Below are 14,858 nucleotides of genomic sequence, written 5' to 3'. Positions count from 1 at the left end.
ACACAACCAACGACCAACTGACCAAACAACACAACCAACGACCAACTGACCAAACAACACAACCAACGACCAACTGACCAAACAACACAACCAACGACCAACTGACCAAACAACACAACCAACGACCAACTGACCAAACAACACAACCAACAACCAACTGACCAAACAACACAACCAACGACCAACTGACCAAACAACACAACCAACGACCAACTGACCAAACAACACAACCAACGACCAACTGACCAAACAACACAACCAACAACCAACTGACCAAACAACACAACCAACGACCAACTGACCAAACAACACAACCAACGACCAACTGACCAAACAACACAACCAACGACCAACTGACCAAACAACACAACCAACTACCAACTGGCCAAACAACACAACCAACGACCAACTGACCAAACAACACAACCAACGACCAACTGACCAAACAACACAACCAACAACCAACTGACCAAACAACACAACCAACGACCAACTGACCAACAACACAACCAACGACCAACTGACCAAACAACACAACCAACAACCAACTGACCAAACAACACAACCAACAACCAACTGACCAAACAACACAACCAACGACCAACTGACCAAACAACACAACCAACGACCAACTGACCAAACAACACAACCAACGACCAACTGACCAAACAACACAACCAACTACCAACTGGCCAAACAACACAACCAACGACCAACTGACCAAACAACACAACCAACTACCAACTGGCCAAACAACACAACCAACAACCAACTGACCAAACAACACAACCAACGACCAACTGACCAAACAACACAACCAACGACCAACTGACCAAACAACACAACCAACGACCAACTGACCAAACAACACAACCAACGACCAACTGACCAAACAACACAACCAACAACCAAATGACCAAACAACACAACCAACGACCAACTGACCAAACAACACAACCAACAACCAACTGGCCAAACAACACAACCAACGACCAACTGACCAAACAACACAACCAACGACCAACTGACCAAACAACACAACCAACTACCAACTGGCCAAACAACACAACCAACGACCAACTGACCAAACAACACAACCAACGACCAACTGACCAAACAACACAACCAACGACACCAACTGGCCAAAAACACAACCAACAACAAAAACAAAAACAACAAACCAACTGACCAAACAACACAACCAACACCAACTGACCAAACAACACAACCAACGACCAACTGACCAAACAACACAACCAACGACCAACTGACCAAACAACACAACCAACTACCAACTGACCAACAACACAACCAACGACCAACTGACCAAACAACACAACCAACTACCAACTGACCAAACAACACAACCAACGACCAACTGACCAAACAACACAACCAACTACCAACTGACCAAACAACACAACCAACGACCAACTGACCAAACAACACAACCAAACTGACCAAACTAACTGACCAAACAACACAACCAACGACACTGACCAACTGACCAAACAACACAACCAACGACCAACTGACCAAACGATGAACTGACCAACTTTGTTGAAAACATTCTCCTTTTATTTTTTTGCCTGATATGTTTTTGTCCCCTGTTCTTTATTAGTTAGTTTAAATGATGCATATAACTGGACAGTGTGCAGAGTAAGAACAGCAGGAAGTCACAGATAAGCTTCACCTTTCTCTCTGTGTCAGGATTCTCATCCTCGTTAAACCCAAACATGAACCAGCCTGTTTTCAGGATAAACTATTGTGAGCTGTCTTTTGGCCTTTGAAAGCATTTAAAGTGCGATCACTGCGCTTTAAGAAAAACTGACTCAGCAGCACCATAATAAGGTCTATTTAGTGGGTGGACCTGTGTTGTGTGTCTCTGCTTGTGTATACATATAAATGGTTACATTTCTTTCTCTGGGTGTGTGTTTAATCCAGTTCAGTTCTTTGTATCGGTGTGTATTTGTCTCCTTTTGTTACGGTGTGTGTACACATTAGTATGTGTGTGTGTTGTCTTTACTTGGATGTGTTTCCTGGTTTTAAATGTCAGATTTCGGCTGTCATCCTCCGTGTTTTTTTGTTTTTCTTAGCACAGGAGGAAGTGAAGAGTGCTAGTTTATCACTGCCTTGTAGATGTTGAGCGATACGAGTCAGGCCACGTAATAAGACCAGACAGGTAGTCGGCCGCATGCCGCGTAAAAACCAGCTGAGTCAGGGTTCAGCAGGGGTCCAGGCGGGATTTGTACATGGAACGTTTCAGTTATCAGATTTCTTAACCTTAAAAATGAAAAAAAACGATGAATTATGCAGAGCCATGTCATAAAAATAATGTTGAATTTGAACTAAATTCAGTAAAACTGTTAGCTCAGTTATGTTTTTGTGCAGGTGGTTGAGTTGTAAAATTAAACTCAAAACCATTTGTTAGCATGAAGACGGCAGATTTAACATGGTAAAATCCATGGTGCATGAGGGAATCAACAGCAAAGCAAAGTGGTTTATGTTACTTCACATTATATGCAAATTGTGTAAAAGAAACTAAAATAGAAAGACGACATGGAATTAATTTCTAAGACTCAGATAATGTTTTGTTTCTGCATTTTCCACAATGATCCACAGAATGTTTTCTTCATGATAATCAGTTGGACTCGGTTTGATTAGAAACCAGAACTCCACCAGCTGCTGTGGCTTTGAGTCAAACCAGCCTGTTCCCCTCCTGGTCTGTGGGGCGCTGCACCCACAACCACTGCAGGAAACGACACTAAAACCTCTAAAGATGCTGAGAGCAACTTCCTGTTTCACCAGATGAAACAAGATGGAGGCGTCAGAGTTTAGTGATTTCTTCTTAGTCTTTGGCTGAAGACCAGGAGCCATTTCTGCTGCTAACGCTAGGCTAACACGTTAGCTTTGGTTGGATTTACCCAGAATGCCCTGCACTTCCTGCTTTGTTCTGCTTGCTGTTCACATCAGCGTTCAGAGTTCGCTTCAACCAAACCGCAACTGATTTTTCTAGGTGCGCCTGCCTTTGCTCTTTTGTCCACATCAGTCTGATTTCGGTTCACACCTTCACAAGCAAACCGGACTCAAGTTGGATTCAGTCGGACTAAACTGAGCTGGTGCACTGACAGAGGCATGTAAGGTTGCTTCTTTACTCTGGATTTTGAGAAGCTGCTACGATTCTGATGAAAAGTAATGTGAATTCATCAGCCCTACATTTTTGGAAAGCTAATATTTCTTTGAAAATGGAACAAGTGTTATAAAGCACCAAGTGATATAACAACAAACAGATGAAATAGTTGCATATTTAAGTATATTTTCTGTTGGGAATTTGCTGTTCCTTTCCATCTTTTGTTGGATTTGGAAAATCCACTTGGCATTTTTATCCACTCTTTGCAATTTGTAAAAATTTGGAAGACTGCGCGGAAATGGCAAAATTGAATTGCACGTCTGCAGTGCAGTTATTATGTTTGATCGATGTGGAAAAATGTTTCAAGCTGCAAATAAATCAAGTGATGGATGGAGAACGAAATGCACTTTTGAAGTAATTACCGACAGAGTTTCCATTGTTCCCCTCAGCCTTATTACGCAACAGTCTCTGTCCACCAGCAGAAAGCAGCCAGAAACGACATTTGTTGCCTCATGACTCCTCATCAGTTCCTCTGTGACAATAAAGATGCCAAGCGTGTTTCTTTGTTTGGGTCTTGTGTGGAACACAGACGTTAACTCACTCTGCAGAAGACAAACAAGTTAGAACAATCAAATCAGCTCCGGCAGATTTTTCTCCTTGATGTGTTTAGTGGAGGAAAGTGTTTCTGTTGTTACGTATCATTGTGTAAAATAAGCTCATTGTAACACAACCTCCCGTCTTGTCTCCGTCAGTCAGGGAGGGCGGCGGCTAAGTGTTTTGTCTGTAAGAAATGAGTTGGGAAAAGATGAACAAGGTGTGCAGGGGAGGCTGGCAGAAGGCAGAACATAAAACTGCAGGAGCTTGTAATAGAGTTTCCTAGACATTAATTAGCTGCAGCCATTCCTGTACAAACACACAGCAATAAAACTGATATACTGACGTCCCATTCTCTTTTCCTTCGCTGCTCGACTTGTTTCACATTACCCTGTTGTTTTTTCCCTCTTTCCATCTATTTTCTCACTACCTAATATACTTTAGATTTTATGTTTTCTCATCACTTACTGTCTCCTCTAGTCTTTATTTCATTTTCTTTCTCTCCACTGGAGAGCAAAATATGAAAGCAGCGGCATAAAGATGGATTGAGAAAAAAGAGATGAGGGAGTAGCCGGTCGCCCCGAGTCTTTATCTGTTCTGCTTGTTTTGCTGAAGGGGAAAGAAAAGATCTATTACAGTCTCGATTTTACGTCTAACATGAACTCAGACACAGAAAATCCTGCATTGGGGCAGCAACACTATCGGTGACGGGACTGTCGGCTGCAACAGGTTCTGCAGCTGAACACACACTCGCAGTCACACACTCCACTTCTCGCTCGGGTTTATTATTTTTTGTGTTGGCCTGGCCCTCAGCAGAGGCAGCCATGCTGCTTTTTACATTCAGACCTTTCATGCACCGTGACTCATCTTCCAGTTCTTACTGCACTTAAATCATCATCACTGATTCTGGTGGCTTTTCGGCCAAAGAACGGCTGGACGGACAGACGCTGTTATTCTGGTCCTGAACGTGACTCCAACAATCGACTGCTGAAAATGATGTTACAAAGGAAAGAAAGTGGATAAAAATCTGACATTTTGGGAGTATTTTCTGTAGATGATGGGAGCTGAAGTTGTTTTTGTTAAAAGTAATTGCATAATAGTGATAAATAAATATTTAAAAGTATTTTGGGTCTCAAATGCTTCCAAAAAAGCATCTAACTAATTCTTGTCAATAAGTTAAAAGTTACAAAAATTTCATAATTGTTACACCGTTACACATCACCGCTACCTAGCAACCCCAGCTGATCTCCAGCGTTTGGTCAGCGGGTTTTCCAGCTGTACAATGGCTGCTGGAAAACACAAAAGTTTAGTTGTTAACTCACCATCCAGAAACCACTGCTGCATTTTGGTTGGTTGTGCAGGAGGCTCCGCTAATGCTTGTTGTATAATTGTGCATCTCTTTGCAGCCATTTTCATGGGTGGGTGTAAACGTTGAGTTGGGGGCGTGGCCAGCAGCAGCTGATCTGGATTTAAAGTGACAGAGACCCTAAAACAGGCAGAAGTGATTATCTAGGAATGATGTAAAAAAAGTAATGAACATGTTTTGTTTAGGCCAATCTATCCTAACCTGCACCAGGAAGCATCATGACTCACCTTCGTAACACTGGAACATCTTTGTTGTTGCTGTCTTGTCTAATTTGTTCCAACCTCTTGATCTGACATCAAACTGAAGTTAAGTGGATGAACTGAAGTTAGAAATTCAGAGGACAGTTTGAAGAGGAACAACCAATCAAATGATAATGAGGAGCCGATAAACAGGGTCCTCAGTCATGGTGTTGTTGCTGCTTGTGTTTAGTGTGAGTGTTGGCGATGCCTTCTCTTCATGGCTGATGGTGTCGCTGCTGCAGAGGCTCAGTGTGTGAGAGCAGCCTCTGCCTGGCTCTCATAAACACCTGGTTTATTTCAGGAAACCTCCTACATGCAGGATTTAAATGCGTCTGAATTTACATCTGCTTTGTTTATGTTGACCTTTAAAGGTTTTTAGGTTAATGCCAACACTTTACTGCAATGATTGCCTTTAATTTCCTCCGTCCTTTTCCTCTCAGTTTGTCAGAGCCTGCTTCTCTTTTTGCTCCATTGGTGCACATAACTACATATTTATTAGTATTATCTCACAATTAACAGAAAACACAACCAACTCTCCAAAGATGGTTTTATTCATTATTGTATATTCATTGACTCACTTCTATGTTTCATGCAGCAAATGAAGGAAAAGACATTTTTGCTAGTTTGGTCCACTTTCCCTCAGCTAATGGTTCAAACTGCCCATATTTATCATTTTCAGATATTTCCATGAATTTTGAAATGAAGTTTCTGGATGGTGAGTCAGCAACAAAGCTCTGGTTTCCAGCAGCCATTATGCAGCAGGAAAACCAGCTGGTTGCTAGGTAACGGACCGGGTTCTTGAATGTGACGTTTTAAAAATAACAAATTTTCCAGTCACCAGAAAACATGAACTTATTGCCAAAAAAGTTCTTAGTTTGTCTGTAGGGTGAGAAACACATAAAACTGAACCTTTAAAGTGCCATCGGTGACTCCTGGTGATCTGGTGTTGAAGTCTTCCCATTGGTCTGTGGTTTGTATTTATAATGTTGGAAAGGTGAAATATGGATATAAATGTTGGTAGAACGTCAAAACTGTGAATGATATTCGAAAAACGAGCTAGTTGTTCCTGTTGGGCTTGCTGTTTTCAGTGGAGGTAACATCGGGAAGCAGGATGAAATGGATCATTCAGGCCCGTATCAAGTGTAAGTTTGAGCTGTCAGGAAGCTTCAGGCTCCATACGAAGCGTCCAGCTTACATGCTGCTGTCTGTTTCTGTTGGACTGACTGTTGCATTTGGACCCAGACGGAGAGTTCTGTCTGCTTACAGTTACGCTGTACACAGTTTTTGTTGATTTTGTTTCAAATGGAAAACAAAAACTCATCCAGATGGATTTCTTCTGGAGATACGAAGCTGTTTAAGGGAAACTCTGTATCATTCCAAGCTCTATGTGGAAAGCCTGGACTTTATCAGAGGAAAGAAGACAACAAGAAATTGCAACAGTTGGTTGTTTTGGTTAAAATAAATATTTTTTAGGGGCAGTTTTAAGTTAAACATGTCCAAATTTTGGGGTTATGAACTAAGAAATCTTTGTGTTTTCTCTTTTCCTGCTCATTACTGAAAGTAAAAAAGTGATTTAATGTCATCACCAAAGTAAAAAATTTTCTGCTCATGGATTTGTGTTTGTTGCGTCAGTTAGCAGCATTTCCCCGTCTCTCTCTCCCTCCAGGTGTTTCGGACAGACTTCATCACGGCCATGAAGCTGCCGGACTCGGCCCAGCTCGGCCCAGACGACTTCTACGTTCTGTCCGACCCGTGGAGACAGGAGTGGGAGAAGGGGGTTCAGGTCCCAGCCAACCTGGAGGCCATCCCAGAACCTGTGGTCAGGTAGGATTTTATCCATAGCAGAGTGTTTAGAGGGTTATTTACTCTGAAGTGACTGAAAAGCTTTAAACAGTTAAACCAACCAACCTGCCATGTGAGCAGCCTGTTCCCCTCCTGGCCTGTGGGGGCGCTGCAGGAAACAACACAAAAACCTCTGAAGACACTGAGCGCAACTTCTTTATTCACCAAATGGAAACAAGATGGAGGCATCAGATTTTGGCGGTTTAGTCTTTGGCTAAAGATGAGGAGCCATTTCTGCTACTAGCTCTAGGCTAGCACGTTAGGTTTGGTTGTATTTACCCAGAATGCCCTGCTCTGTAGTCCATTTCCCCCAAGCGGTCTCTGGTCCACTTGGCGTTCACATTCAAACCGAACCAGAGTTCACTTCCACCGAATCCAGACCGAGGTTTGGAGGACCTGAGGTCAGAGGTCGATTAAAAGCGGCTTCCTTTGTCTAATTTACTCGAGTGGAATCACCAAACACACAGAAATACTGCTGATCAGAACCACAACGTGTAATATTGTGATTGGTACACCAGGGGCAGTAGGGTTGGATTCACACACGCCGTGGATCAGGCAGATACAGATGTTAAGGTGGCTGGCAGATGTGCCAACCGCTTGGCAGAGGAAGGCAGAGGAAGGCAGATCTCCCAGCAGCTGCTCCACATACCCATGTGGTTTCATTCTGGCATTCGAGGAACTAATGAAAATGCTCAGACTAGCCAGTAATGCTTGTAGCACTGAGAGGCCACACACTCAGAGCTCTGGGAAGACAGACTACCTAATGAATTTCCCAGAGAGAATCAGCTGAAAGTTTAGTTATTTTTACAGCGTGGATGCATGCATGGATTGCAGCAGCATCTGTGAAACCTTTTCTACTGAGCACATTTCATGGCACTTACAGTTTGCAGCTGCAGGCAGTTTGACTTGGTTTTTCTCTGTGGGTTAGAAATGTAACAGTTTCTGCAGGTGAAAAAAATCAACTCTAAGTTGCTGATTATAGTGAATTTTAATGTTTTTACACCATTTTAAATGCTTGTTTTTCCTTTTAAGAATGATTTGTCTCATTTATGTCGGTGGCAAATGTTGCTGGGAGATTTATTGCAATAAACAATAATATTGTTTTGAGACTATTTCAAATGAAAATTTGTCTCTGACTTTATTTTGAAAGTATTCATAAATATTTCTGCAGGTTGTTTTGATATTCATCTAAAATAAGTAGGTGGAAAAATGAAAAACAAAAACAGAAACGTTTACTGCAGATTACAAATACTTAAAATGAGTTAATTTGGGGATTAGTTTGAGAAAACCTCTTTTGATGATCATCTGTTGTGTGAAAAATGATTCACTAATTGCTCTTTAAACCTTTTTTATTCATGTTTTCCTCATGAATTCAGCTAAATAAAACCAGTTGGGATCAATTGTTTTGTGATGGGCTGCTATCAACAGTGTCTATTTTATTACATTTTGTAATAAAATACAAGATGTTGAATAAACATCTTTTCTTCCATCTGTTTTGCTTAAATTGCATCCATGTTGTTCCACCGTCTGGAACAGAATAAATATGGAAATAGTTTTAGGATCTTACCGGTTTGGATGAAACTGGAAACAAAGTTTGGAGAAATATTTGTTCACTGGACGGCCGCCTATTTGTGGTTCACCTATTATTATTTATAAAACTCCAAATTATTCATAGAAAATCCTGGTTATGTTTTTCGTCTTCGCGTCCTTATGTCAAAGTGTTTATTTTTAAATTTACAAAGAGCGTAAAGTTTAGATTGCTAAAGTTGAAATGCCTGACCATCTGGGGTTGAAAGGTTAACACTCCTACATCTGGAGTTAGGATGCAGCTCCTCTGGCATCTGACTGTCGAAGAGGAGTAAATCTTTACCCGTGCAGACTGAGCTCTTGCATAGCGCAACATGAGATCAACTGGGGTTGTTCAGATGCTGAGGTACAGGACAATTCCACAGTGAGGAATTTTTTTGACCTTTCCAAAAACTTGGACTGAAACTGTTTCAATCTTCGGGTTCATTGAAATACGCCCGGTTCGTTTGGTGAGGTGTGAACACTAATCGACCTCTGACCTCTGGTCCTCCAAACCTCGGTCTGGTTCAGTTTGAATGTGAACCCCAAGTGGACCAGAGAGCGCTCCAAAACCAGAAAGTGGACTACAGCGCAGGGCATTCTGGGTAAATCCAACCTAAGCTAACATGCTAGCGTAGCGTTAGCAGCAGAAATGGCTCCTGGTCTTCAGCCAAAGACTAAAGAGAAATCACTAAACTCTGACGCCTCCATCTTGTTTCATCTGGTGAAACAGGAAGTTGCTCTCAGTGTCTTCAGAGGTTTTAGTGTCGTTTCCTTCAGTGGTTGTTGGTGCAGCGCCCCCACAGGCCAGGAGGGGAACAGGCTGCTCAAAGAACAGAGAGACAAAGAAGCACATGGCACAAATGTTTCTGTTTTTCTTTCTAATCAAACTGATTCTGCTGGACTCTGAGGTCTGAAAACATCCTTAGATGCTTCAAGACACATAATTTACTGAAATCCATGTATTCTTATGCTGTAGAGATGCAAGGCGGCTGAGCAGAGCCTTGCACATCTCATCCTGTTCTTCCTCTCCTCCACCTCTTCATCCCTCTTTCCTCATTTTAGTTGTGCTGGAGGCGCTGACACATTTCTGTTTCTATTTTTTTTTTGAGTTATGACATAATCTCAAAAAATTGTGGAAGAGGAAAAGAGCTCCGGGCTCTGTCTGTCTTTGACACAATCGTTCACATTTCTCCATATTTGGTTATTGAGAGGCTTTGAATGTGAAACGCTGTTTTACTTTTTTCTGCATGATTCACTGAGAGAAGCAGAAGATCCTCTGCTGCCTCTTTGCCCTTCACTGTTCCTGTTTTTTACCCTTTCCTACACTCTGTCCTTTCATCTCCATTTATTATTTCTCCTCTCCCCACTGGCTTCCCGTTGCTCTTCCTCGTCTCTCCTCCTCCTCTCTTGTCCGTGTTATCACTTACTCTCCACCTGCACCTTTCCTCCTCTGTCTTCCTCTGGATCTTGGTTTTTGTGGGGGCTGAGTGAAAATAATTAGCTGTTGCATAACACTGAACAGGACTGCGCCGGTGATTCGACAGCTTCTGTCTCCAGGGACAACTCTGAACCAGAGACGGGAATAATTACATACACGCATGAGAAGATGTGCCCTTTTTCTTAAAATTAATGGGATCTATCTTGGGGTTTTATTATATGTTTCTCCATTTCAGCCCCTGGCGGAGCTGTTGAATGTAATGTGGGGCTCCGGTCGGAGCCGGCTTGGTTTCTGCACATGGAAAGAATGAATAAAGTGGTTAAAATACAGTAAATAAAAGAAAGCAGTGCATGTGTTAAACGGTGAAGTGAATGATGTTTATGAGGTGAAGCTCCCAGCAGGCTGAAATCACAAGATAATAAGATGGATTTTGTGGTCGATATATGTTACGGTCAGCGTTCTGGCAGCTGGGATCTGATGCAGAACTTGGTTCTGAAAGGCATGTATGGTATGCAGAACATTTGGGTGAACTGTCTGGAAGCCTCAGTGCGGGGGGGTCCGCCTCACACCGAGAGGACGCTAGCTTTAGCAAAGCTTTCTGCCAAGTAATTACTGAGGAGAGACGGGCTGAGTGTGGTCATGTTGCGCAGGAGAGAACCTGCTGTGATTCTGACTGAAACCTGAAACATTTTGCAGAAGAATTTACTATTTATTTTCTGGGACAAATGTATGAATGCAAATAAAAATATTAGGTTTGGTTTCAGCAGCGCATGTAACACAGTAGCAACAGCTGATCAGAAGAGACTGTTAAACTGTCTTTGTTAATTTCTAACATTGTTTATTAGTATTTATTATCTAGAAATCTATAACAGACAAAGATCAACCACTGCAGGAAACGACACTAAAACCTCTGAAGACACTGAGAGCAACTTCCTGTTTCACCAGATGAAACAAGATGGAGGCGTCAGAGTTTAGTGATTTCTCTTTAGTCTTTGGCTGAAGACCAGGAGCCATTTCTGCTGCTAGCGCTAGGCTAACATGTTAGCTTAGGTTGTATTTACCCAAAATGCCCTGCACTGTAGTCCACTTCCTGCTTTTGGCATTCACATATTTTGGCATTCGACCAAACCCAGTCCAAGGTTTGGAGGACCAGAGGTCAGAGGTCGATCAGCGTGCACACCAAACAAACGAACCAGACTTTGACTAGACTCAACAGAACTGCTGTGAACGAACCTTTAATCTGTTACTTATCTTTCCGTTTAAGTTTCTGTATCTAAAACCATTTTTTACGAGTCAAAACTTGAAGAACTAATGTTGTGTCAACAGAAACACACAACGTGCTTCAGCAGAAAGACAGAAACGTTTTCAGTGTGAAGTTTCCGTCTGAACTCATCTTGTCACACTTGATGGTCACTCAACCATCTTGGCCATCATAACTTCATTAGTTGCTTCATTCATGCTGTTGGTATTTATGGAAACCAACACCGACATGCTGTAAGAAAATGAACTAACTGTTTTCAGGACAAACCCAGTGTATGTCAGTTGTTTGTATAATTGGTCTTCGATGTGAACTCTGGATGGTGTCTGGATCCTCCAGTCGCAGGGATTCAGTTGGAAACAGAGAAGAAGAAGTGTTTGTGTGAAGGTTTGGGTTCAGGTGTTGGTTCTGAACAGCCGGACTGGAGCGATCAGGCGGAACAGGAGATGCTGACAATGTAAATCCAGGAGTTGTGACTGATTAAACGGTTTCTTTTTGTTTATTTCTGCCTCTTAGTGCGACACACAGACTTTCACCGGGTTGCAGAGTTAATAAGCTCCTAATAACTCAGCGACACACTAAATGGAGCCTGGGGAACGAAGATAGACAGAGCTTGAAAAGTGGAAAATTGCAGGATAGTGAAGGTTGTATAAATGTCATGCATTGCGAAGCTCCAGCTATATTTAAAATTGAAGAAGAAAACCTTGACATTTGGAAAATCTCTGGCAGTTTTTCTCCTCCAGTGCTTTTCTTATTCGTGACTTGAATCGAGTTTATAGGTTTTCTGTTCAGTTTATTATCTACAGGAATCTCACGTTCGTTTTAAGGATGCAGTTCATTTCCCATTAGAAGTGGAGGAGCAGGCTGGAACTGATTGCACTTTGTTTTTAAGGATAGTTTGGACATTTTTGGAAGAGTTAGCTCAATATCAGCCTGGCTTTGTTTTGGGATAATTTTCCTTCAAACCGTCCAAGTGAAACTGTAGTTTTACTTCACCAATGGGAACATTGTTCAATTCACAACAGCTTTTTGGTTATGGACAGAACCTCAGCATGATGCAGCCACCACCATGCTTTCATAGTTGGTCCAGTTCTGGGAGATTTGCAAATGTCAACTCCCCGCTGATATTCTGATATTCTCAGTCAGAATATCAGAATAATCCAAAGAATCAAACTCAATCCATTCAGAATATTGTAAATGGGGCATTTCAGATCTGATTCCTGCACATTAGCCAGTAAAGCTATTGATGATCATTTGTAAATCCATTTCTATTCTACAGTTTAATAACATCAAGCTTGTTTTTCTACTGAGAATTTGTTGACAGAAAGCAAAACCATGTCGACTATTTAAAAGACATTGTCAGTTTTTGGCTTAAGTGCAAACTATTCTGTTTCTTCCTTGGAGAAACGATTCAGAAACTCTTCCTGTCTGAAACAAAGACAGTTAACAACACCTGGAACAAATATGACATTTGTTTTTTCCCCTTTCCAGTGGAACTGAAGAAAAATGTGCAGCTAAAGGTCACGACAGAAGCACCGATTCACGTCCACTAATCACAAGCACAAAAAACAGAAACGTTCAGGAAAAACCGGACGCCCTCAGGACTCAGAACCGCCTGCGCCAGCTGCTGCCTTCCCCAGGAATCCTGGCTGAACGCTGGCTGCATGTTCGCCCGCTGCATCCGAGCGCGTTTCAAAAATAATGGCCTCTGCAGCATCTGGAGCAGTCCCACCGCTACCCTCTAATTTTTCCAAAACAGCTAATAAAGTGACTAAGAGTAGCTTCATCAGCGTCATCATGCATGGGGTCGATGAGTGCACATCAGCTAATAGCTTCCACACACACACACACACACACACACACCCACACACACACACACACACGCACACACACACACACACACACACACATGCACACGCACACACACACACACACACACACATGCACACGCACACACCCCCACACACACACACACACACACACACACACACACACACACACACACGCACACACACAGACACACACACACACACACACACGCATGCACACACAGACACACACACACATGCACACACAGACACACACACACACACACACACACGCATGCACACACAGACACACACACAATGCACACACAGACACACACACACACACACAGACACACACACACAGACACACACACACGCTTGTTTGTATTCTGACACTCTGGATTCATGTCTAACAGCAGTTAGATGGATGAACAAACATCCAACAGTCTGTTTTGCACATATGTGTGCTGTGTGTTGCTCTGGGATTTGCTGCCTGGATGGATGACCTGCAGACTGAATACTGTAAATATGTGGAGGAGCAGATGGTTGGGATAAATGCTCGGTGTTCAGCGCTTCTTGGATTGATGGTTTAACCGAGCCACAGCAGCGGCTGATTGCAGGTCACACTGCTGGTTTTGGTTATTGAGTTAGCAGGTGGCGAATGTGTGGAGACAGGATGAAATCTGCTGCTTTCAAAAACATAAAATGTTTGCAAACTTTAAATTATGCAACACAACAGAACAGCTTTTTCCTTTTATTTACTTTCAGGGAAAGTTTCCTCAACTGCTCAGGTCGTTGAGGATTTGTAGATGATGTCTTTAGATTTGGATGCTTGATTTTTTACTTTCTCAGCTTACATCATTTATTAAACAATGCCTGAAAGTGATGCTTAGGAAATATGAAAGACCTGAAGTTGAACTGCATCAGCAGTTATTGGAATATAACTCATCAATCCTCATCAAACAGCTTGTTGGTGGTCAAACTTAAGGGTATCCCCCTCGTTTATCTGCGCTGATTTCTTTCATTTTGGGAGATACGTCCATGTGAAGCTTTTCTACCTGAACTCAGGCCTAAAAATCAGCCGCTGTCCTCTGCAGTGAGAGCTTAGACCGACACCGGCCCATTGGGTCGGGTCCAAACGGTTGGAGTTAACAAATCAGAAGCTTTCCTGCTGTATTTAGCAACATTTTAGATGAAAAATATTGGTATCTTTGCTTTGGTTTAGGAGCTTTTCATGCTTTGCAGATAAAGTTTTCACTAGAAATGGCCAGATATTGAACTGGAAACCAATGAAAAACCAACAAAAGCACAAGGAAAATCTGAGTCCTTCAAAATGTCTGTAGAGCTGCTGGCTGAGTCTAATTTACTAGACTGAAAGGAAGCCTGTTTCCTGGGAAGGAAAAAATACTGTAAAGAAATGAGAAATAAGCCAAACTGATTTCAAGGAGAGCTGCTGGAGTTCAATGATTCCAATGAATAATAGCTTTCAGTCTTTACAAATTAAATTTACAAAGACGATACAAAGATATGAGTTATTTACTTGTTGCTAAGCTAATATATGAGATAAACAGTTGGTCTGAATATCAGCTGCAGCAGATAAACGGCTGAGTAAGG

The 14,858-nt window shown here is 42.1% G+C and overlaps 1 protein-coding gene across 1 annotated transcript in view; it reads left to right on the top strand.

Moving 5' to 3' along the window:
* The window catches only part of LOC129355291 (E3 ubiquitin-protein ligase Jade-2-like), a 127,085-nt gene that overhangs the window by 41,021 nt on the left and 71,206 nt on the right, over positions 1–14,858 (top strand). Inside the window, 1 exon segment of the mRNA XM_055024803.1 lies at positions 6,996–7,153. Coding sequence (XP_054880778.1) covers positions 6,996–7,153 — 158 coding nt within the window.

Source organism: Poeciliopsis prolifica, unplaced genomic scaffold (assembly GCF_027474105.1).
Source record: "Poeciliopsis prolifica strain line A6 unplaced genomic scaffold, Auburn_PproV2 SCAFFOLD129, whole genome shotgun sequence".
NCBI classification, from domain to species: domain Eukaryota; kingdom Metazoa; phylum Chordata; class Actinopteri; order Cyprinodontiformes; family Poeciliidae; genus Poeciliopsis; species Poeciliopsis prolifica.
The sequence above is the reverse complement of the archived record's forward strand: the minus strand, read 5'-3'. Positions and strand labels throughout refer to the sequence as shown.